This window comes from Sorex fumeus, unplaced genomic scaffold (genome assembly GCF_029834395.1).
Source record: "Sorex fumeus unplaced genomic scaffold, SorFum_2.1 ptg000264l, whole genome shotgun sequence".
NCBI lineage: Eukaryota > Metazoa > Chordata > Mammalia > Eulipotyphla > Soricidae > Sorex > Sorex fumeus.
In genome coordinates this window covers 4,261,151-4,284,582 of record NW_026606321.1, presented here as the reverse complement: position 1 = coordinate 4,284,582, position 23,432 = coordinate 4,261,151, and the positions used below count along the sequence as shown (strand labels likewise).

The following is a 23,432-nucleotide window of genomic DNA, read 5'->3' as shown; positions in this document are numbered from 1 at the left end:
GTCTTTGTTGCACACATGCTTAGAGTCAATATAAATTCAAACATCTGCTCCATCCAGGCTAAGATCTCTTCCAAACCAAATGAAGAGCTGGATATGAATCCACATGACAGTTATGTCCTAGACATTCTCCGCTTCAGGGGTTTCAAATGCTTTGGCATCTCTCCCTCTAAGCCTAGTACTTCCAAGCATATGTACTTGCTTTCTGCTAGCTGTACAGAAAAAAAATTTTTGCATTCTGGTGGGGGCACACGCAGCCATGCTCAGGGGTTACACCTGGCTCTGCACGCAGGAATCACTCCTTGCAGTGCTCAGGGGAGCATACAGCATGCCAGGGATGGAACCGGTTTGGCCATATACAGCCCTAGCTGATGTACTATTAAGAGAAGGAAGAATTTTAAACAAAGAATAAAAGATGGAGGATAATCTTTTAAGTCTAAAATCAAGAGCTTAACACAAAATGAGAGGAATGGGAGAAGGCTTTCTTTTTCTTTGATCGTGAGTCCCTATGAATGCAAAATACACTTAACTGTTAAAAATATCTGGAAGCCCGATTAGAAGAAGACGAGTTCATGTTTGCTTTTAATTAACTGCACAGGAAAGTTTCAGAAGGAGTATTTATGAACAGAGCAGGGACACACTTGAAAAAAGAATTGAGTTTATAAATTTAAATCCCTTTTCTCAAAAATAAGGTTCAACATGCATGACAACTAACGGAATGGAGGGAGAGTAGCTTTTTTAGCTACCCTAGGTCAGTATTTAAAGTACTAACTGCATTTATTAGGGGATCACTATTTATGAAGTGCTGACTGCTTCAAGCCCAGATTTCTGCACTAAAAATCACTTGAAAAAGATTTGAAGTTTTAAAGTGAAACTGTCATTAGCACAGTAAACTGACCCTGGTTCATGACTGTACATTAAGGTATGTGCAAACTTCGCAAAGGGGAGCTGATTCTTGGCCCTGGGATGCCCAGATTTATTTGTGTAAATCCAATCAAATTATGTACAGAATTCCAAAACAACACCCTCCTGGCTGCTTCTTTCCCAGAAGAATCTGACTTCTAGAAAAATTATTAAATTAAAATGCAAGTCCATTGACGGGATCTACCACACTAACAAAGGATTAAAATCCTATAATCATCGAAATAGACAGATAAAGTATCAGTCAAACTGGAATATTCATTCATCAGGAAAAAAAGTCTAAAAACTTAAAATGGAGGGCGGTATCTCAACAGAACAAAGCTCATCGATGAGAGTCCCACAGATAACATCATACTCAATGGTGAAAAGCTGAAAACATTTTCCTTAAGATCACAAGCAAGACAGGGGCTCTCATGCTCTTGTTTGCTGAAACAGAGTATTGGATTCCTAGTCAGATCAATCTTGCAGGATCCTGCAATCCAAGACACCCTAGCTGGAAAGGAGGAAGCAAATCTGATTCTATTTGCAGATGACATCAGACTTGGCCACCAGCTCTGGGGCCCAGCTCACACCTCCATCTGTTCGTCACTGAACCCTGCTTATAGGGGGGCTGTGCAGAGACCAGGGGAAAGAAAGGAGGGAGACAGAGACATGAGGGTCCCAATTTCTCTGGGTCTATGGGTCTGTCTCTATGAGTTCAGAGCTCCCTGAATTGTGAGATCATCTCAGATCCTGCTTTTGGGAATTCCCTCTGGAGGGAATTGGTTGGTGGCACATATCTGGTATGACGAAAAATGAACCAGAGGTCACCCCAGTCATCTCTGACTTCCCGCTGGAAGAATATGTAGCGAGGTCAAAACAGTGTCATACAGGAAGACAAAATGGAGGTTTCTCCACTGCCAGGCTGATTTGGGCCTCTGAGGGATACTGGGAGGCCATTTACTTCAAACGTTTTCTCAGGAATAACAAATAAAAGCATCTGGTGGAAGGAAAAGCAGGTGCTGGGTAGGGCTGCACTGTTCTTTAATTCTCCCCTCTCTGGCGGGATCCAATGGGGATTCTGATGTTGTGTTCGTTAACACTAGTTAATGTAATTTTTGTGATAATTGTAGAGCAAATAGAGCGAACTCTCAAATATAATTAGAGAAAAGTGCTTCTAATTAACTTGTAACTCGTGAGTCGCAAAGTAGAGCCACAAATCAGTTCTGCATTGTCAGTCCTAACAAGTAAAACACACTGTACATTTCCATCCGGGCAAATAAACAGAACGAAACAAACCGCCCCCTAGTTAGACTTCCTTTGGAGTCTTTGTGGTGTGTTGGCACACTCTGAATGTCATGGTAGGTAAGTGTCACTTGGCATCACATCAGCAGCTCGGATAACCTAGCGGAGGGACATAGTGGCCACCCTCAGCCTTCCAAGAGCTGCCTCTTGCCCGGGTCACCCATGCAACGGGTGACTCATGCACAAGGCTGGGTGGGCACGAGAGGCTCTGAGGGAACCCCAAGAGATTTAGACAAGCAGCATTTCCTGTCACAGGAACCAGTTGTTTGTACTGGCTGTACTTTGGGCTCTGTAATAGGCTATTTCTTTTGCGTTTGCTCCATGCTCGTTGTTCATCGATTTGCTCGAGCGGGCCCAGTAGCGTCTCCATTGGAGATTTTGTTGTTACTGTGCTTGGCATATCGAATACATCACGGGTGGCTTACCAGGCTCTGCCGTGTGGGCGAGATACTCTTGGTAGCTTGCCGGGCTCTCCGAGAGGGGCAGAGGAATCGAACTCGGGTCGGCCATGTTGGCTGCGTGCAAGGCAAACGCCCTACTGCTGTACTATCGCTCCAGCCCATGTGACTCTATTTTCCTCTCTCTCCCATGAGCAATCCCATTGCAGTGAAAGGCAACCTCGGATATACTCTCACTTACAAAAGTGATACAAGAACCACCTATTTTCTGTGGACAACTGAGCTACCACTAGCAGGAAACTAGTCTGGTATCACTCAAACGATCTGTGTCTCCTCAATCCCCACTACTCTCCTCCCCCCCATCATCGCGGGAGTGCGGAGAGGACAGAGGGAAGTTTCTGGAGCACAGGTGACTGAGTACTGCAGGAGATGGAGCAGATTAACACATGTATGAGCAGGTTGTTCCCACAGAGACTGGGACCCCAGAAATTACAACTGGTTATGATGGGAGAAAGTGGAAAATGGATGTTAATGTCACAGGTTTGAGGAACAGAAAACTGGACTAAGGAAGGTCCCATGACCCAAGTGGAATTGGGACAACCCTCAAATCTGACGTTGGAACCCACCATGCATTCCCTGGCATACAGCACAGTGAGTGATCACGAAAGTTTATTTGTCCTTTTGGGGATATGAGTGTTGAGCCTGGCTGGAGAGATAATACTGTGGTTAAGGTGCTTACTTTGCAGGCAGCCAACCAGGGTTCAGTCCGAGCATACTATTTAGTTCCTGGAGCACTGTCAAGAGTGATCTCAGAGCACAGAGCCAGGAGAAAGCCCTACACACCACTAGTTGTGGCCCAAAAGGCCAAAAAAAATGCAGTTATGCAAAGATTACTGTCTCAGGAAAGACACACCAGGGGTTGAGAAGGTGAAGCACAAAAAATAATGTAGCTTTCATAGCTCTGGAAGAATCCACCAGCATCCTCCTGGGGCATGAATAAAGAAAGGCTATGAAATGCATGTCTATAGTTACCAGTCTGTATCTTCTCAGAGTGTAAACTAGCATAGACCACAATTCCTTTAAGACTCTGGAGTGGGGCGAGGCAGGGTGGAGAGCTAGTTCAAGGTTGAAGCGCTTGCACTGCATACCACCCACCCCAGTTTGATCCTCAAGGATGCCTATGGTTCCCTAAGAACCACCAGGAGTGATGCTAGAGCACAGGATCAGGAGTAAGCCCCGAGCACTGCTGGATGTGGTTCACCCATCCCCCCAAGGACTGCAGTGAGTGCTTTGCTTATGAGAGCCTTGACTTCCACCGTTGGCACTGAAAGGTCCCCTTGGTAAAAGATCAACTAGGGTCAGGAGAAAAAGGCAGGGTAAGATTGGGGGAAAAGAAATTGCCCCAAGATGGGAATGAATGAATGAATGAATGAACTGTCACTGGACAAGACCAATAGCCTAAATCAGGGGTCTTCTACCACCTGTCTGCAGGATGTTTAGAATTATGGTTTGTGGGCCTGTATGCAGGACAAGTGCCAGCCTGCAGCCATAAAAGGCTGGTGGAAGCTGGACCCTCAGGACTAAGCAACAGCCTTTTGGCTACTGAGTGCTTGTTTGCCATCCTGCCTGCCTCTGTTTGCCTCATAGCACCCGCTGCCAGTCCCAGCAATCATAGGTTCATCTGCCTCACTTTATATCATCTGCCTCTACAGAGAAGGTGCATGGGGGCAGGCTGTTGAAATGCAAGCTGGAAACATTCTCCAAGGATTCTGTTAATGGATCGTGAAATGACACGAGTATTAGTTTAGAGTATCTGTTCCATATGTATCAGTTAAAAAAATCGACATTACTCTTTCCACCTCCCAATCGTGTCTTTTCTTCCTCCCTCCCCCCATCCCCCACTCCTGGTACACAGGCATCACCATTTGACCCTCAGGAAGGGCTATAACATAGGAACACAGAGATGGTGTATGGCTAGAAGGCTACCAAGGCATTCACCCAGTGTCCCAAGCATCCGAATATCACTGCCACATGACAGGCACCTAGCAACATTTGTTTAGTGGGCGAATGAGTGAGACCCTCTGTCTACAGAGCGGATACAACCACTTGATGGCAGGAAGCTAACAGTGTGAATTTCTGGATTTGTTTCGACTGCCCTGGCTGGGGAGGGAATCAGAGATCAGAGCCAGTACTGAGGGGTTAAGCTTTGCCCTTTGTATTTGGAGATAACAGGGTCTCTGCTGGCTAGAGATAACCTGAATGGTGCAGTGATAGGAGATAAACAAGACATCTCTACCGGGAATGCAGTGAGTCTCAATGCTGATGAACTACAAAAATGGCTCTGGCCAAGAGGCTGAGTCAGCAGAACATTTTTCTCTTCTTTCAGCTTCTAGAATGAAGAGCTATAGGTTGGTTGGTGGGAATGCTCTCTCCCATCTCTCTCAAAGGGTCGGCTGACTTTTCTAAAGGTCACAATGGGGCACAATGAATGGGGCACAATGAACTGAGTGCAGGCCCCCCCACCCACCACTTTCTCTTACCCTGAGATGCGGAGGGACTTGTCCATAATCCTAGGCATGGCTTTCTCAGCTCTGCCCTGCCTCCTGGCAATGAATGGCTACCAGGAACTCAATAGGGCGTGTTCCAGGGTGCAGGGGCACCAAGATGGAGACAGGCTGACGTAATCTCCTGCTGTCCTTACACTGCGAATGCCTCTGCCTAATTCTACATTGCTTCAGCAAGCCCAGGTGACAGAACTTATAACCTGGACAGTCATGAGCTGATAAAGTAGCTTCCATCTTTGTTCTGAACTTGGTTGGAGGAGAGAAGATCCATGAGATGGTGTTAGAATTTTTAATGAAACCTATCCATACCTCATTCTTATCTTGTTTCTGGAAAGTTTACCCAAAGAGGATAGAATTAAGTAAAAACAGAGATCTGACGATGGTCACCAGCTGGCCTTTGATAGGAAAAGTTGCCCAGGTCTGATGCTGGAATTCAGAGGGATGTGTCAGAAGAAGAGGCTGCCTCTGGAGCAATGCTATCAGGTGGGAGAAATGAGAAGAACTCTTGGTGCTTGGGGGTGGAATGCAAGAGAGCGGAGACGGGTTAGCTCCAAGCAGAGACTCCTGAGTGCACGAGCTGTGGTGGTCTCAGCGCAGGAATCTGTGGCCTCCTACCAACAGGCAGTCAAGATCTTACATGCAGAGGTGGGCTGTTTTGGTAAAAGCACAAAAGCAGAGGAAGGAGAAGTGTCTGCCTTGGGTAAAGCAAAGACAGAAAGAGAGGTCACCAGAGAGCGTCCACCTTCAGGCATCCCTGCAGCCCAGAGGCCAAAGAGGGAAAGGAAAGGGGTTCAAATGGGCAGGAACGCAAGAAGTTGCCTCAGTCAAGACCAGATGAGGTGGGGCTCCCTGCAACAGGCTGGCTGAGTCAGAACCCTGTCCATGGGACAAAAGCAAGAGATCTGGCAGGTGTGAATCAGCAGGTGGAGAGCTCTCAAGGCTCTGAGCTGGGCAAAGGGTTCAGGGGTGGTTGAGGGGGTAGTGCATATAGTGGGGCAAAGGGTACCAACTTTTGAGTGCCCCTCCAGGGGCAATTTATCAGCCAATGAGTGCAGAAGTCAGTGCCAGTCTGGTATCCTGGTGCCAGCAGGAACCTGCCCTCCATTGTTTTATATTTTCTTCCTAACTGCTGTCCACTGTCCAGCAACTTCAGACTTCTGGCCCATTACTACACAAGACACAAAACCCAGCTCAGAAAGATGGCAGTCAAGTCTCCATTCCCACCTCCCCACAAAGGAAATGTGCACGGATGGATTCATTCTCTCTCTAACAGGCAAATGCGTCCAAGTCAACCTATCTTTTGGCTGGACATTTTCCTCCCAGTTTAACTTTCTGTGCAGAGTTAACAAGCTGTGCCATCAGGCTGGTCTTGCTGGGGAACTGTATCTGCAGAGATCTCCTTCCTTCACCCATCCTCTGATACTGGCAGAACAGTGGTCCTTCAAGATTTCGTGTCCTAACCCCAGAACCATGGACATTTTCCTGACGTGACCAAAGGGACTTTATGGGATTTGCAACAGGGACATCAAGCTGCTGCTAATGAAGACATTATCATAGCCAATACCCTTGAGAGAGAGTTGGGTGGGATCCTGACATAGGACATTCTTGCCCTTTTCTTCTGAGGTCCTGAAAGAATTCCAACAATTCTAGCAGGAGGCAATGGCGTTTCAAACAATAAAGAATCCCTCTTTATTTATAAAAGATGTCTGGAGGAGACTGCAGAATAAAAATGTGGGAATGTAGTCTTTGTACTCTGAATTCAATCTTCGTACTTCGAATTTGTAGCTTAAGAATTGTGCAAGACTGATTTTTCAGACTTAATTCCTTTGGACTTTAATGTCTTTGGATCCCGAGTCTCAAAGTGAATGAAAATTTTTGTTTGAAATGACTCCTTGAGAATTTAATATTTGGTGGGCCTTATCATACAATCAGAAGCATCTCTGCATTGCTAGCGTTTCATTACTGGAATGTCTATAGTCATTTTGATCCTCATGAGTCAGTTTCATCTCACCGAAAAATCGCTGATAGGCCACCCTGTTGGACAACAAGGCCGGATGCTGTTTGGGATAAGAAAACAAAGCTGGAATTTGAGCTCAAATATTGTCAATAACGTGACCCTGAATTTCATTTAAATAATGAACAATTCTGACCTGCATTTCAGCACCTTTTGGTGTTATACATAAGGTGCCCACAGCAACCACCAGTAAATACCAAAATAACACATGAAGAATGGTAAAGGCTCTTCTTGATGAAACACTTAAGCTCCTGCTTGGAAAATAAGCTTGATCTCTGTGTGATCACAGCAACAAAGATAAGAGAAGAAAGTGGAGGATGCCAGTGGGGCAATGATCCCCCTCTGTTCTAATGTCTCCTTCTAGGAAGAGTGTTTAATTAATGGTATGCCCTAGCCTTCTTGGGAATCAGCGAGCTCATTTGGCTAACAGACCTAAAGTGATGCCTCCAGCCTGGCTCCGAGCAGCAATAGAGATAATATTTAGTAATATTGACAGTTTCATCTATTGAACTGCTCAGACTCCTGGAGGGAAGAATATGTTATTTATTAGAGACATAATGGAATAAGAGAGTGGGAAGCGTAATTCTGCAGATGAGACATTTCATCACATTTCTGCAAAGATGCAAAACAGATGGATGAAAATCAACAAAAGAAATCTAGAGGAAACCAAAGTCAGGTCAGCGAGACGGAGAGGAGACTCAATCGCAGGAGGAAAAAGGGTGTGAACAATCCAGAGGATGCTCTGGGAGGCCATCTCTTTCAGAGAAAGCAGGCAAGCGAGAGGTTGATTGGGGGGGGAGTGGGGGGGAGATCTGGATCAACCTCCACTGACCTACATGGAGAGGACACCCAGCCGCCAAAACTGACTGACAATTGCTCCAGCTCAGATAAAGAAACAACACACAGACCCAGAAGAATATTCTCCAAAGTGACTAACTGCGGTGGAGAACTGTAAAACTTCTGTGGCTCTGAGCCTTAGAGAAAAGCCTTCCTTATGAAGTGACTTAGCAGCTTCATGACAAAGAATCACCCCGAACCTGCTTATCTAAGGCAAACTATCGGAGTTAACAGGCTTCGTTAATTTACACAGAACCCATGCTCTCTCCTGACTCACAAACAGCAGAGAACAAAAAACCTGTTTAAACCAAGTCTGTAAAATCAGTAAGGAAAACTCCAGGAAAACAAAGGGGAAAACACTGGAGTAAAGGGAGATAATTCATAGTAGAGGGGAAAAAATAGTTCTAAATATCTTCAGAGCAATTCAAGAATCTTACCTTTGTAAAACAAGAACAGAGGTTGTGAAAATGAGAATTCTCAGAACCATCCCCACCATTATCACCATCACCAGCTCCCGAGAGCCTCGCTCAGAACACATATTTGTAGTAACAATGCAGGAGATACTTGTTTTGTTGGCTATTGGAGAAGTTTCTCTGAATATAGGATAAAACGGCCAAGTGCTCCAAGATATATAAGGAAATATGAGAAAGGAAGGCGAGATAATACAGAGGGTGGGGCACTTGCCTTGAACGCAGCCAACCTAGGTTCGATTCCCTACCATTACAAAATGTCCCCTGAACCCTGCCAGGAGTGATCCCTGAGCACAGAGACAGGAATGATACCTGAGCACTGGTGTCTATAATTCTGCCCCCACTCCAAAGTTGATAATTCAAAAATGAAACTATACAAAATAAGAGGAGAAAAATCCAAAGGGCTCAAATCTGACTAATAGCAAAATTTTCAGAAAAAGACACCAGAGAGAACAGATTAATTTGTTTTTAAAATAACAAGTCAGTTTCATGGCACTGAGAAAGACCATGATGCTAAATTGGAAGTGCAGGAGATCAGTGCAATTCATAGAGCACACACCTGGGCCCGAGCTCCAGAAGAGCATGGCTGACCTGAGTTTCACGCCCATCAGCACCCCTGTCCCCCTGAACTGGAGCTTTGCCAGGAACGATCCCTGAGTGCAGAGGATGAAGTAAGCCCTGAGCACAACTGGGCATGGTACCCAAACAAAAACAAGCAAAAATAAATAAATAAAAGCAAGGACCCAGATCTATAGTTACAAGTGTAAAATTGAATTGCAGTCCTGAGAAAGTAATTTTCCATCTATCCTTAACTATAAATAACAAGAATCTAATACATTGAAAATATTCCATCCTCTAAGCATCTGCTTAAAATGGAAGTGATGAGAGTAAACCCAGGAGAAAGACCGGGGGTCATGAGATGGAGGCCCTAAGCCAGAGAGCAGAGCATCCCCAGGGCTCCAATGCCTTCTCAGTGTCTGAGGATCGGGGTGGCAGGAATCACTAATGACAGACATCAGCGATAAAGGTGAGCTGGGGGACACTGTGGCTGATGCCGGTTCCTTGCAGATATGTGACTGGAAACTGGCTTTTTTGACAACGTCATCACTTTGGACTCAGAAGGAGAGAAATGATCATTTGCTCCCTCCTTTTAAGATACAGGCGGTCCTCTGCCTCTCAACTTCATGGTCACTTGGAAGACCGACTACAATTGCAAAACAGACAGCAACAAGAGCCAATTTTGAAAATGTGAAAATCAAGAGCCGTTGGAGACTAGGCGTTAAGCCACAAAACTAACATCAGTAAATCAAACAGTTAAACGGAGGTCTTTCTAAATAAAGGCAAAGACTATTTGGGTAGGCAAAGTATAAGCTGAAGGAACACTCCTAGGACATGCTTTTAACTGAAATAAAACTTATTTATTAAGTTTTATGGTGCAATAAAAACTGTTTTATTATGATTTGTAAAGCATTCTAAAATCTTTACTTGGGCATTTCAAAAATTTAGGTTTATTATTTCCATATTTAGAGAGAGAAAAATTATATTAGTCAAGCCCGAAGGACACACAGCATTTCTAATCAAAGTTTATTTGCTTAGGAGCCTTTCAAGCAGTGGCTAGCATATAATAGCTGTAACAGGATTTAAATAAAATTCTGATCACCATCCCATAATAATTATTGCATGGGAAGAAAATTATTTACTGCAAGGCCTAACAGGCAGTGGCAAAATATATTCTGTTGTAAATAGTTTCTGTAGAGCAAACAGGCAGCTGTTTTTTTCATGCATGCATGTTTACGTGTAGAATGCAAATGCATGTAAATACCTCGATTTTTTAACACTTCATTATTGCTAGAACAGTGTGTCAAGAAATATCTCATCCATAATTCAGAGCTCTGCAAGATCATTCTCTCCTTTCCTCTTAGGGTCGTTAGAGAGTTTACAACTGGACACTCTGGACCTCTTCTGGAAACATAGCCCAGATCTACTCCCAAACCTGGCTTGTAAATAGGCTTTTCATTTGGAAAATAATGATGAAAATGGGACATTTGAATATGTATCCAGCATAGTGGGAGCTTGTAAACATCTTGAGGGCAACTCAGAGTACAGGTGGTATCCCCTTCCCTTGATGTTTTCCCCTTGTTTTCCCTCAGCTAACAGGCAGGAAAGAGAACACAAGTGAAAAATCTGACAAATGCTGGAGGGTGGGGCTGGTCTCTCCTGCAGGGCTAGTCCTGGCTGTTCTCTGACTTTGTCTGCTGGGGAATCACAAAGGAAGGAATGGGCATCGCAGCTCCATCCCCCTAATCACTGTTTCCTATAATTCATGTATGCACATCCAAGTTCATTAGGAAAGGGATCTGAGCAGGCACCCGGATGAAAAAGCCATTTCGCTCTGACATCTCTCCCACCCTCCAGCCAGCGTCTCCCATGGGGCACCTCTAGCAGAGTTCCTAAAATGAACACATTTGTCAGGCCTGACGCTTTGCAGTTTTGCAGAGTAATGGAAGGGTGTGATGCATCAGGAAGGAGCTCAATTCCTGCCCATCCCAGCAGGACCTGGATGTGGCTGAGCACAGACCTGTGTGGTTGGGATGTCCCAGGAGCACCACTCATCTGGCACCCACAGAAACCTCAAAGTTTCTGAGAAATGAATGGCCATGGAAGAAACAAGAATCTGGAATCACACCCAAAGGTTCAGTGTCCTAAAGTGGTCAGCAGACTTGGGGAGCATTGGGCATCTGAGGAGGATGAGTGGGGAGAAGGAAAGGGAAGAGAAACAGAAGACCTCATGCCCTGTGGGTTTTCCAGATCAGCTGGACTAAAATACCTGTTTTCTGAGGTATCTGGGATCCAGCTAATGTGAGCTTCCCCAGCTGTCCCAGGCAGATGACCATGGGCTGGTGTTGATGACAAAAATCATACCCCGAGGCTCCTAGAGGTGAATTCATTGAACAACTGTTACTTTTGCTTCTGGGAACAGAGTTGGCTTCCCTTGGGTTTGCATTTTTGTTGGGCTTTTTCTTTCTGACTTGCTCCAACTGTTATTTTGGGACCATGATTTGCATAGTGTTAACAGAAATGTTGCAGGCTTTTACAATGCTCCAGTACCACTACTGCCATGAGAGAGGCAGCAGGCTGGCATCCTGTCACGATCATCTCTGGGTCTCCAGCCACTGCGCCCAACACACCTTAGCAAACTAGCAAAGCCCGTGCTATAGACAGACCCTCACTCAAGGTCTATTCCCAGCAGCTGTGTTTAATTCCCTAGCTCTGCTTCTTTATACTACACCTAGGCGGGAGACCACTGTGATGTGTCTTCCTCCCTCTAACTCACTCTGCCCAGCACGGTACCCTCTAGCTTCACACACAGAGCAGCCAACTGTGGGATTTCCTCTTTCCTTACAGCTGAGTATCTCCATACCATACTTTCCTTAGTGACTCATCTCTCCCTAGGCTCCTGTGCTGCTTCCAGATCTTGACTTCTGTGAATAGTCCTGCAATGAGCACAGGGCAGTAAGGATCTTTTTTGAAATAATGTTTCTTGCGTCTTGGGTACAGATGCCAATAAGTGGAATTCTTGAGTCATATGAAAGCTCACTGTCACTGTCCTCCCATTGTTCACTGATTGGCTTGAGTGGGCTCAGTAACACTGTGAGACTTGTTACTGTGTTTGGCAAATCGGGTCGGCCCCTCTTGGAGAGTCCGGCAAGCTATCGAGAGTACCTCACCCACACGGCAAAGCCTGGCAAGCTACCCATGACATATTCGATATGCCAAACACAGAACCAAGTCTCACAAAGGAGATGTTACTGGGCCTGCTCGAGCAAATCGATGAACAAACGGGAGGACAGTGACAGTGATGGAAGCTCAGTTGCTAATTTCTGAGACATCCCCACACAGTTTACATTGATACCCCTCCATCTAGACTGCAGTCACCCAAACAAGGTCATTCCGCTCTGGAATATTCTCCCAGATGATCACTTCCAGTGTCCTCTTCTAGAGGAAGGCCAGCGTGTGTGCTACTTTTCAGCAGCCATTGACCCAAGCAACCCCAAGTCACGAGCTTCCACTTGTGAAATGTCTTGACAACAGGTTTTCCACTCAAGAAGGTGAGATACATCGGCTGAGGTTCAGCCAAACATGAGAAAGTTGCACTTTTAGAAAGGATGAAGAGGGTGGTGGAGGCAGCAAGCAGTGACCCTGAGTGACTGCTGTTGGATGGCAGCTGGCAGGAGAGGGCAGGAATCTTGGCCACCAGCACATGCCAGTGAGGAAACAGGGGCCCACAAGAGGCCTCTGTTCTTTTCAGATGGAGCAGAGCAGGGAGGACCATGTGTCTCTGTGCATCGAGAACGGGTACCTTCCTTGCAGCCAAGGAATCCTCACAGCACTGGAGAGGCCTGCCCAGGGATGCTGACTTGCCCAGGGAACGGCATCGGAACTCTGGCCCCAGAGAGCAGAGTTAAAGTCAACGGCGTGACCAGGAGTTGGTTCCTTTCCTGGAGGTTCTGTCGTCTCAGAGCGGACGTAGCATGGGGCAGGCTGCAGCAGGGAATCCTGGGCGAGACCTTCTCTCTGGGCACCATGGTGACCATCCATGTGTGGCTGAGTTTCTCTTTGGCAATGAGATCATCCATCACTGATGGTGCTTTTTATTATTATTATTATTATTATTATTATTATTATTTTGCTTTTTGGGTCACACCTGACGATGCACAGGGGTTACTCCTGGCTCTTCACTCAGAAATTACTCCTGGCGGTGCTTGGGGGACCATATGGGATGCTGGGAATAAAACCCAGGTCAGCCGCTTGCAAGGCAAATGCCCTACCTGCTGTGCTATAGCTCCAGCCCCTGACGGTGCTTTTAGATATGTTAGAGCAATCCAAATTGAGGGGGAGCTGATTCTTTCCAAATCATGAAAGTGGAGCTCGAGGTTCCCGCAGGAGATGTGCCTGTACTTCTGTTGGCCCAGGAAGCCACCAGCCAAGCCTTGATGAATCCAAGTACAGGAGTTTTGTCATCCTTGACAAGTACTTGAGTCTTTTCCAGGGCTCCCCCATCCCAGAACCATCCGTGAAAAGGACCAGAATTCATAACTATCATGGAGGGAATATCTTCCCACTGAGCTAGCCCACATGCCATATCATGTACACAGTAAGAATCTCACCTGGTTGGACCCAGGTCTGCCTAGAGAGAAGCCTGGCTTTCACAGTCTTCACCTCTGTTTCCCCACAAACACAGTTCTCTATTTAGAGGCAGCACTGTCCTCCCATTGTTCATGGGTTTGCTCGAACGGGCACCAGTAGTAATGTCTCACAACAAATTGTGAGACTTGTTGTTACTGTTTTTGGCATATCAAATATGCCACGGGTAGCTTGCCAGGCTTTGCCGTGCGGGCGAGATACTCTCGGTAGCTAGCTGGGAAGAACAAAGAATGAAAGGAATGAAAACTTTGGCTCTATTTCTAACTGGGCAGGAAGTGCAAAAGAGAAGAGGCAACACTCTCAATGGGGGCATGTCTAAGAAGAAACATACATCGAGGGACCTAACCCCAGAGGAACAAAGGTATGACTCTCTAGCTCCAGACTTTTTTTTCTTTGTAAAAAAATTTGATGTAAGCCCATTCATATTTTTGTTGTTGTGTTTGCCATGGTGGTCAACTCTCTGAAGGAGAGGGGTACACTGGTGAGGGGTGTGGCACCGGAATTATGTCCACAGGAAACCACTATTAATAGTATTGTAAACCAAAAATGTAAAATTTAAAAAATCATTTTAGGCACCATGATTTAAAATACTGTACACTTTTAGATGAAAGACAGGAGGTCAGCAGAACAGCAGATCATTAGAATATCTTTTCTGGAAAGTCAACCTTGCAACTCCCTTACCAAAGGAGTTGGCAAGAGATTTGCTTCCAGTGATACTCTGAGACAAAGAAATAAAAAATAAAACAAAAACCAGTCCCTAAAAGAGCCCAATCCAGCATGTTCAGCACTCAAATTTCACCCATGGCACCTGATGTCAGCAGTAGGCCTACAAGGACAGCTGCAAGCAAGACAGTGAGGTCTGATGCTGAACATGTCCACACAGACCCTCCACCAATCACGTGGGTTCTGGTGCTCCTTCATTTGGTCCTCACAGCTCTCTGAGGGGGGTACTCCACTATATTTTTTTAATTGAATCACTGTGAGATACAGTTACAAAGTTTTCATGTTTGAGTTTCAGTCATACAATGATCAAACACCCATCCCTCCACCAGTGCACATTTTCCACCACCAATGTCCCCAGTATCCACCCCCCCATCTTCCCAACCCTCCCCCTGCCTCTATGGCAGACTATTTCCCCCATACTCACTCTCTCTCTCTCTCTCTCTCTCTCTCTCCTTTTGGGCATTATGGTTTGCAATACAGATACTGAGAGGCTATCACGTTTGGTCCTTTATCTACTTTCAGCACACTCCTATCCCGAATGATTCCCCCCAACCATTGTGAGGGTGAAACTGATGCCATGACAATCTGCAGCTAACATTAAGTCTCAACTAGGCCTTGGTTTCTGTTTCCCTGAGGCAGAACTTACAGTTTCTGGTAAACTCCCAATTGAGTAATTCAGCTAGACAGAAACAGGGCAGTTGGATCTGGCCAGTCATGAGGGGTCGCCGCATCCTTCTTGGAAAGAACTCCAAACTGTTACTGGTACCAGCTGTCTAATTGCTGACCACTGATATAATAAGGTCAGTGCTAAAATTAGACCAGTATATAAACCGCTCTTACCTCTGAACCCTATATAAACTGCTTGTGAGTTGGAGTCAGGGTAGTTGTCAAGACTCCACTGCATTGGATGAGACTTGGACCTTATCTCAAGCTAGCCAATAAAGACCCTTTGCTTAATGCATTGCAACTTGTCTTTGTGTGATTCCTTTGGGGAGATCTCAGTCCGGTTTAACACCATCATTTACTTGGTAATCCCTTATCTATTCTCTATTCTTCTCTATACTTCTCCCCCAGTCATGAGGCAGGCTTCCAACTATGTAGCAATATTCCTGGCCCTTGTCTCTACTGTCCTTGTATATCAGTCTCATATTATGTATTTTGAATTCCACAAATGAGTGCAACCATTCTATGTCTGTCTCTCTCTTTCTGATTCATTTCACTTAGCATGATACTCTCCATGATCATCCACTTATAAGCAAATTTCATAACTTCATATTTCCTAACAGCTGCATAGTATTCCATTGTATAGATGTACCAAAGTTTCTTTAACCAGTTATCTGTTCTCGGGCACTCAGGTTGTTTCCAGATTCTGGCTATTGTGAACAGTGCTGCAGATGTCATTTCTACTATGCTTTTTTGTAACCTTGGGAGATATTCCCAGAAGTGTTATTGCGGGGTCATATGGAAGCTCAATTTCTAGCTTTTGAAGGAATGCCCATATTATTTTCCAAAAAAGGCTGGACCAGTTGGCATTCCCATCAACAATGAAAGAAGGAACTCCATTATTTTGATCGTACTCAACACACTCTGACAGAATTTCTCTACTTATGGCAAGATTTTCATGTTCACTTTTGAAAATATTCTTACTATGCTATGATCTAGAACTTAAGGATTTCCTTGAGGCATGAAGATTTTAGTTAGGAAATGAACTGCTACAATACTAGTGGCAACCCCCTTAAAAGTGGGTATTAGTAGAGAGACTATTGATCTCATTCACAATCAGATCTCACAGAGCTGTTCTTTTACCAATGACTATCAATAAGATTCTAATATGAACCATGGGGTGGGGAGAACATACTCGATGCCATGTTTTTTTTTGGTGGGGGGAACCAGGTTGTGCTTAGGGGTCACTCCTAGCAGGCCTCTGGGGAATACATATGGTGCCAGAGATGAAAATGGTGGTGCACAAGGCTAACACCCCTCCCCACTGTACCACACCTCTGGTCCTAGATGTTCAATACTTATAAATCACAAGAACCAAAACACTGTCACAGAAGTTGGGTGAGGATTCTGTGGTTTTTTGTTTTGTTTTGTTTTGTTGCGTCACACCCAGCAATGCACAGGGGTTACTCCTGCCTCTGCACTCAGGAATTACTCCTTGCAGTGCTTGGGGGGCCATGTGGGATGCTGGGAATCAAACCCAGGTTGGCCATATGCAAGGCAAACGCCCTAACCGATGTGCTATCTCTCCAGCCTCTTCTGTGTTTTTCTTATCCTATGTTAACATGCTCAAATCACATGCACTGCAATTGATACAGTTTTTTTTGGGGGGGTGGGGGTTGGGTTACACGCAGTGCTCTTTGACCTACAACCAGTTCCACACCCAGAGAATCCTAAGTAGTGTTTGGGGGCTAGAGTTCGGGCTGCTGAACACAAAGCCCTGAGCTCCCTCTCTCAAGGTCTCCCACGCTTTTATTTGCTTCTTGGGTTGCCCGCCAGCACAGACGGGGGCTGTTCACTTTCTCCGTCCGCTCCCAGACCTTGCACCGAAACACTGGCTAAGCACACTTGCTGCTCTTCTGGGAACAGAACCACACCTGGAGAATGGACCATGCTACGCGGCAGGACTCTCACCTGTGACCAGCTCTCGGATCTCCAGGTCAGTAGTCTTTCGGAGGAGCCGCACCAGCGCGGGGATCCCACCACAGTTCTTCAGGGCGATCTTGTTATCATCGTTGGCTTTCCCGTACACCAGGTTCCTCAGGGCGCCGCAGGCACTACGGTGGACTTCCGTCATCCTGTGGTCCAGCAGGTCCACCAGGAGCTGGATGCCTCCTTGTCTCCGTATCTGAAAGTGCAAAGCACGTGACTGTGACCTTGAGAACACAGAATCCTGGGTTAAACCAGAAATGGGGTTTCATCTGCCACCTACGGCAGATCCTCAAATAACATCACTTTGTTCAGCATCATTTAGTTATATTTTTTGTGGGGGAAAGTAAGGTCAACTGACACTGGATGAAACAACTGTTGGAGGGCCCGATTTTTCTTTTCTTATTTCTTATTATAGTTTAGGTCACGTGCTGACAATAGTGTTAACATTTATGGCATTCATATACAAAGCCACTGCATATCCCCCAAGTGTCCAAGACCTTTCCCTACTGTCCTTAGGTCACCTCTGGTCCCATCTTCACCCTCCCCACCCAGTCCTACTGCTTGATGAGCTGAATAAGTGAAGGGTTTGTCATTAATATGGTCTCTTCCATTATCTTGTCTATGTTTGTGAAAAAACATAACACGTTTTTGTTATGTTATTTCACTCAAAGTAAAGGTTTCAAGACCCCAGACCTATTAAGTGAGGACTTACTCCTTATGGCATTAAATGAGGACTTACTATAGTGGCTACAAGAAGGCACACAAGAGGAAAAACAAACAAATTTGTGTTCTCTTTAGATTTCATTTACTTGCCTCAGTTTCTGTTTGTTTGGTTTTTGGGTTTTTTTTCTTTTTTGGGTCACACCCAGCAATGCACAGGGGGTTACTCCTGGCTGTTCACTCAGGAATTACTTTTGGCGGTGCTCAGGGGACCATATGGGATGCTGGAAACTGAACCCGGGTCGGACGCATGCCAGGCAAACACCCTACCTGCTGTGCTATCGCTCCAGCCCCTACTTGCCTCAGTATCTTACTGGCAAAAGTTCAAATGCATTTTCTTTCAAGTAACATAATCAGGGAAAGGGGATTTTTCACTTCCTAACGTGTTTCTACAAAAACATGTTACAAGCTCATAGTATGAGGCAGATGGAGGAACCAAGAATGACTCTCACTCCTAAGACTTATTAAATTTAACTGCTCTCTTAAGGGGCTGGAGGACTGATGTTCAAAATGTTAAAATTATGCTTGAAAAGAAAACATTCCCAATAGGTGAAAGGATCTGGAAGCTAAGTGAGAAATCAGAACTGGCACAGGAATTTTCATGAGAAGACCCTGAATATAAGAAAGTTACTTACAAGGAGAGCTGGTCCCAGTACTCAGAACAAGATAACTTATGCATAACTAGGTATTTCATAAACAACAACAATATTATGCTAAGTTCAATGCTTTTTAAAACTCCTCCCAAATTTGGTTCTGGGAGGGTGAAAGAAATGCTGAAAAGTGTTTCCATATCCGTGCTTTCCTTTCTTTCTGCCCTTTATTTTTTAGAATTGAAAAAACAATGAGTTAACACCTAGCCTGTTTCATGGAGTTTCTCTTGCAAAGGTTTATTTGAATGTTTCTGCATTAACATGGAAAATAACATGACCCATTCAGTAATATCCTTACTTTAGGCTTCCTTAGGGATCAAACGACTGGAAATTGGCATCAAAGTGTGTAATCTGTAACCTTACTTTATTAGTTTTCTTATTACAGAAAATGCCTTCACCCCACCGATGTGTTGGGGCATGGGTTCAATTTCCTTCCTTGCTCAAAGATGTTGACATGTGGTTTTCTCCAACTACACTCTTTAAAGCTGCATCCAGAACCCCACTTGTCTCCATCTTTCATTCCTGATTTACCATGCCCTGGAACAGAACTGCTCTTCCCATCTGCCACATTCTTGTTTCTTTATGAAGTTGATCACTATGGTCTATCTCCTGCTAGACAGTCGTTTCTGACCGGATGTTTCATTGTTTACTTCACTTTGCTTAGTTCAGACATGATGCTTCTCCATCTTCCTGTGGGTGCTGCACACCCAGTAGATGTTTGGTGAATATATGGAGAATATATGGGAGTGACAGTTTACTGTTACATGCATGATCTCCAATTAGCTAAAACTCAGTTTTGCGAAAATAAGCAATGACCCCTCTTTCAAGAGAAAAAGAATCCACTCAGCTGTGGATGTCCCCAGGGTGATAGCAGCTATTTTCATCTAGCTTACACAGGATGAGGGTGTGCCTCACTCACAGAAGATGAGATACCTAATAATTCAGAAACTGTGTCTACTGGAATCTTTCCATCCTCCAACACAATGGCAACAAATCAAGGTGAAATCCCCCCAGTTTTACATCCCTGATTCTGAAAAGGTAAATGGGACACTGATACAGTAGGGAAGAAAAGGAAAGAATAGAACAGGCTTTAGCCAAGTTAGCCTTATCTATTGAATTTATTTATTTGTTTTGCTTATTGGGTCACACCCAGTAATGCTCAGGGGTTATTCCTGGCTCTGCACTCAGGAATTACTCCTGGTGGTGCTCAGGGGACCATATGGGATGCCAGAGACTGAACTCAGGTTGGCCACATGAAAGGCAAACACCATCCCCTCTGTGCTATTGTTCCAGCCCCTAGCCAAGTTAGCTTTATCCAGAACCAGGGGCTGTTGGGTGTAATTACCTGAAGTGATTACATTCATGTCACTCCACACCTGTGTCCTGTCGACACGACTAGGTTAGAACCACATCCACCTTCTGTTTCAGAAAGGCTCTGCTAGCTTTACAAAAAGGCTAGATGATGAATGCCATTTTTCTCTGTGTTATTTGCATGTGAGCTTTACTTTAAAATTCTTTGGGTCTAATTACTTTAATAATGATAAAACCATTAAGTCGGAGATAATAAGCCCATCCATAAAGTTATTCAGTGGCTTAGACATTAAAAGCGCATGGAATAGGAAATCTATTTATCGTCTATCTCAACTATATTTATTTTAACTATACTGCTGAAATACTTCATATTCCAACTTATGGTAATGTATTTCCCATTCACACAACTTAATGAATTGAGCTATTAAAATATTATTCCAAAGCGTTAAAAGAGAAAATGAATTCAAAGTAAATGCAGTATCAATTCTTAATGGCATAATGAGAATGCAGTATCTTCAGTGTGACCTTAATTAATGCCATACATCCAAATTTATAATGAAATCTTTAGTTCCATTGTAATTATTTAGAGACACACAAATGAGATGATCAACTTTTCCTCTGCCCTTATTTTTGGGGTCAGCAGGTCATTTCTAATCAGAACTTTCATTTTCTTGGGGTTGAGCTCCATCTACAAATGCAAAAATCCAAATTCAGTTTTCTTAGGCAAACCTGCAGCAGACATGATGTTCAGACTGTCAGCTGTGACACGTGACGGTGGGGTCCCAGACAGCCCCTCCCACACTGCCCCTCCTCTCCCAGCAGAAATCTGACATTTCCTTCCTGCCTGGGGTCTTTATTTGCTGCTGGACTCCAGTGGGTTGGCGGGGGGGAGTAACTGAACACTGCCCGCCCCCTCCTTGCTGCTGGCACCCCCTGTTTTTCTCTGGCACCCTCATTTTTCAACTTATTTTGACAATGACCTTTCTGGTTTTCTCTTTCTTCTTGTATGCAAACGGAAAACCTAGAAAACTTCAAACAAACCTATGTTAAACATCACTTAGGTACAACTTCTTAATACAACTGCCGAGATCAACTCACCTCCTTAAAATAGTTCCTTCCTCGCCCAGTAAATGCCAAATGATTTGGTTCTGAGTGTTCTCCCCTCAGGTACTGGAGTCAGAGCAAAGGCCTTAGCATTCAGTTCACTGGACCTCTCCCCTGTCTCCGTCCTTCATTTCATGCATTAAGCTCCCGAAATCACATCTTTTGGGGTTTGGTTTTGGACCACATTTGGCAGTACTGAGGACTGGGTGGTGCCAAGAATTAAGCCTGGGCCTCTCACGTGCAAAGCCTACACTAAGGCAAACTGGGGATGTCTCTCTGACTTCAAGAGTCAAATCTTCCATGACTCTCCTTTTAACATCACTGAGTCAAATTGAACAAAACATTGTGTAATTTTCCATCTAACGTATATAGAACAATACATCACACCCGGGGAATGTCTGTCTCCTGGGAAGAGTTGACAGGCAAAAAACAGATGAATGGAAACATGCTGCTGGTAGTTAGCATGTGTTAGGTTTCTTCCATCTGCTTTTTCCCACTGTTTTTGAAAAGGTATTTTCTTCTAGCAGTATTACATTGATAGTCATACCGAGCTGAGGGCCCCAAATACATAACCCTGCCCGACACATGCAGTCTACGCAATCTCACCGTCCCCTATTCAGAGCTTTACATTTTGTCACAGTTGCTGAATCTACATTTTCATCATCACTCACATCCACACTCTGCATTAGGATTCATTCCTACTATGGTACAAGATTTGGGCTGAGCATCCTCCACCCAGATCCTCCAAATTCCAGTAGGCGGGGGTCACACCCACCAACTGGCCCCCTGGCACCGTGTAATCCCATCAGCGGCCAAGACTCAGAGACTATAAAAACCAGCTCCCGGAAGAGAAGAGTGCAGTCTTCTGCCCCCGCGCCTGACTGTCCTCGCTCGCCGGGACCCCTTGGAGGGGAGCGGGTTGAGCTTTCCTCCCCGTCCCGACCAGGGCTCCGGCAGCCAAAGACCTCCAGGACCAGCCACCACCATGCTGGGACCACTCTCCGCACACATGAAGGTACTGGCAGAGGGACAAAGTCACGCGGGTTCCGGGGCCGAGATCTCCAAGCCTATTCGGATTTGGGCCAAGCATCCTCCACCCAGATCCTCCACATTCCAGTAGGCGGGGGTCACACCCACCAACTGGCCCCCTGGCGCCGTGTAATCCCATCAACGGACAAGACTCAGAGACTATAAAAACCAGCTCCCGGACATCTTATTATGACATCTTATTATCTCATTTCTACTTTGGACAAACTGGCAGGTTACCGAATGTAGCCTGCCCACAGGGCAGAGTCTGGCAAACTCCCCTTGGCATACCCAATATGCCAAATACCAGTAACAATGATGGGTCTCATTCTCCTAAAGAGCCTTGAATATAATCTCTGGGCTAGGATGAAGGAGACGTTACTGGGGCCTGCTCGAGGCAATTGACGAATAACAGGATGATTTGTGATTTGATTTGATTTGTGATGGTACAAGAATAGGTATCCACAGAGCCTAGAAGGAGAGAGAAGAGAGAGAGAGAGAGAGGCAGAAAGACAAAGAGAGAAACAGAGAGACAGAGACAGAGAGACAGACAGGCAGAGAGTAAAGAGATAGAAGAGAGAGAGAAAGAGAGAAAGAGAGGAGTAGAATGGGGGGTGGTGGGAGGGAAACTGAGGTCATTGGTGGTGGGAGGTGGTCACTGGTGTAGGAATGGAGGAATGGGTGTTGGATTCTTGCATGACTGAAAACTGATCATGAACAGTTTTGTAACTATGTATCTCATGGTGACTCAATATAAAATATAAAAATTAAAAAAATAAAGAATAGGTCTTGACAAGTGTGGGTCGCCTGTCACTGGTCAGTGGCCCATGATCGGCCAGGCCAGAATCAGAGAGGATCTCCCTACCCCCCTCCAGAAATGTGCTCTGATGTCCCCCTAACCATGGCAGACCACTGAGGTCTTGACTATCTCCGCAGCTGTGCCTTCACCACGAGGCCCCCGAGAATCAGCAGGAGAACATCTCAGATGGGCTCTTCCTCCTGAGAGCAAGCAAGCCTTGCCCCCCATCTCCCCCACCACCCCCAGCCGGGGCCCGACGGCTCATTTCCTTTTAGCACTGAGGAATGTGCTGTGGTCCCAATGCGGCCTGGCCCACTTATTCACTCACCTTCTGGGGGACACGGCGATTATTCCAACTTCTAACCATTATGAACAAAGCTGCTATAAATATTCATGGGCATGCTTTTATATCCATGTATCCTTTCAGATTCTTTGAATAAATACCAAAGAGCACAATTGCTAGGTTATTTCATGAATATGCTTAATTTTTCCTTTTGGGTTACATGCTGCAGTGCTCAGAGCCTCCTCCTGGTTCTGCACTGAGTGACCATCCCTTGCAGTGCCTGGAGGACCATATGGGCTGTCAGGGACTAAACCCAGATTCACCACTTGCAAGGAAACAACAACAACTTGAACTGTACCTGGTGTGAGCAAATCTCCTATTTGCCTCTTTGCTATACTTGATAAATTCTCTTGAAGGGCAACTAGAAGGGACTTTTCCTATGTAATCTGAACAGACTGCACCATTCATTTCTTC

At 45.2% G+C, this 23,432-nt stretch overlaps 1 protein-coding gene across 8 annotated transcripts in view; it reads right to left on the bottom strand.

Moving 5' to 3' along the window:
* The window catches only part of CTNND2 (catenin delta 2), a 958,285-nt gene that overhangs the window by 197,019 nt on the left and 737,834 nt on the right, over positions 1-23,432 (bottom strand). For all 8 annotated transcript variants that reach the window (XM_056109040.1, XM_056109043.1, XM_056109042.1 and 5 more), the window contains one exon: positions 17,048-17,261. In XM_056109040.1, the coding sequence (XP_055965015.1) occupies positions 17,048-17,261 (214 nt within the window). The remainder of the gene's footprint in view (positions 1-17,047; positions 17,262-23,432) is intronic.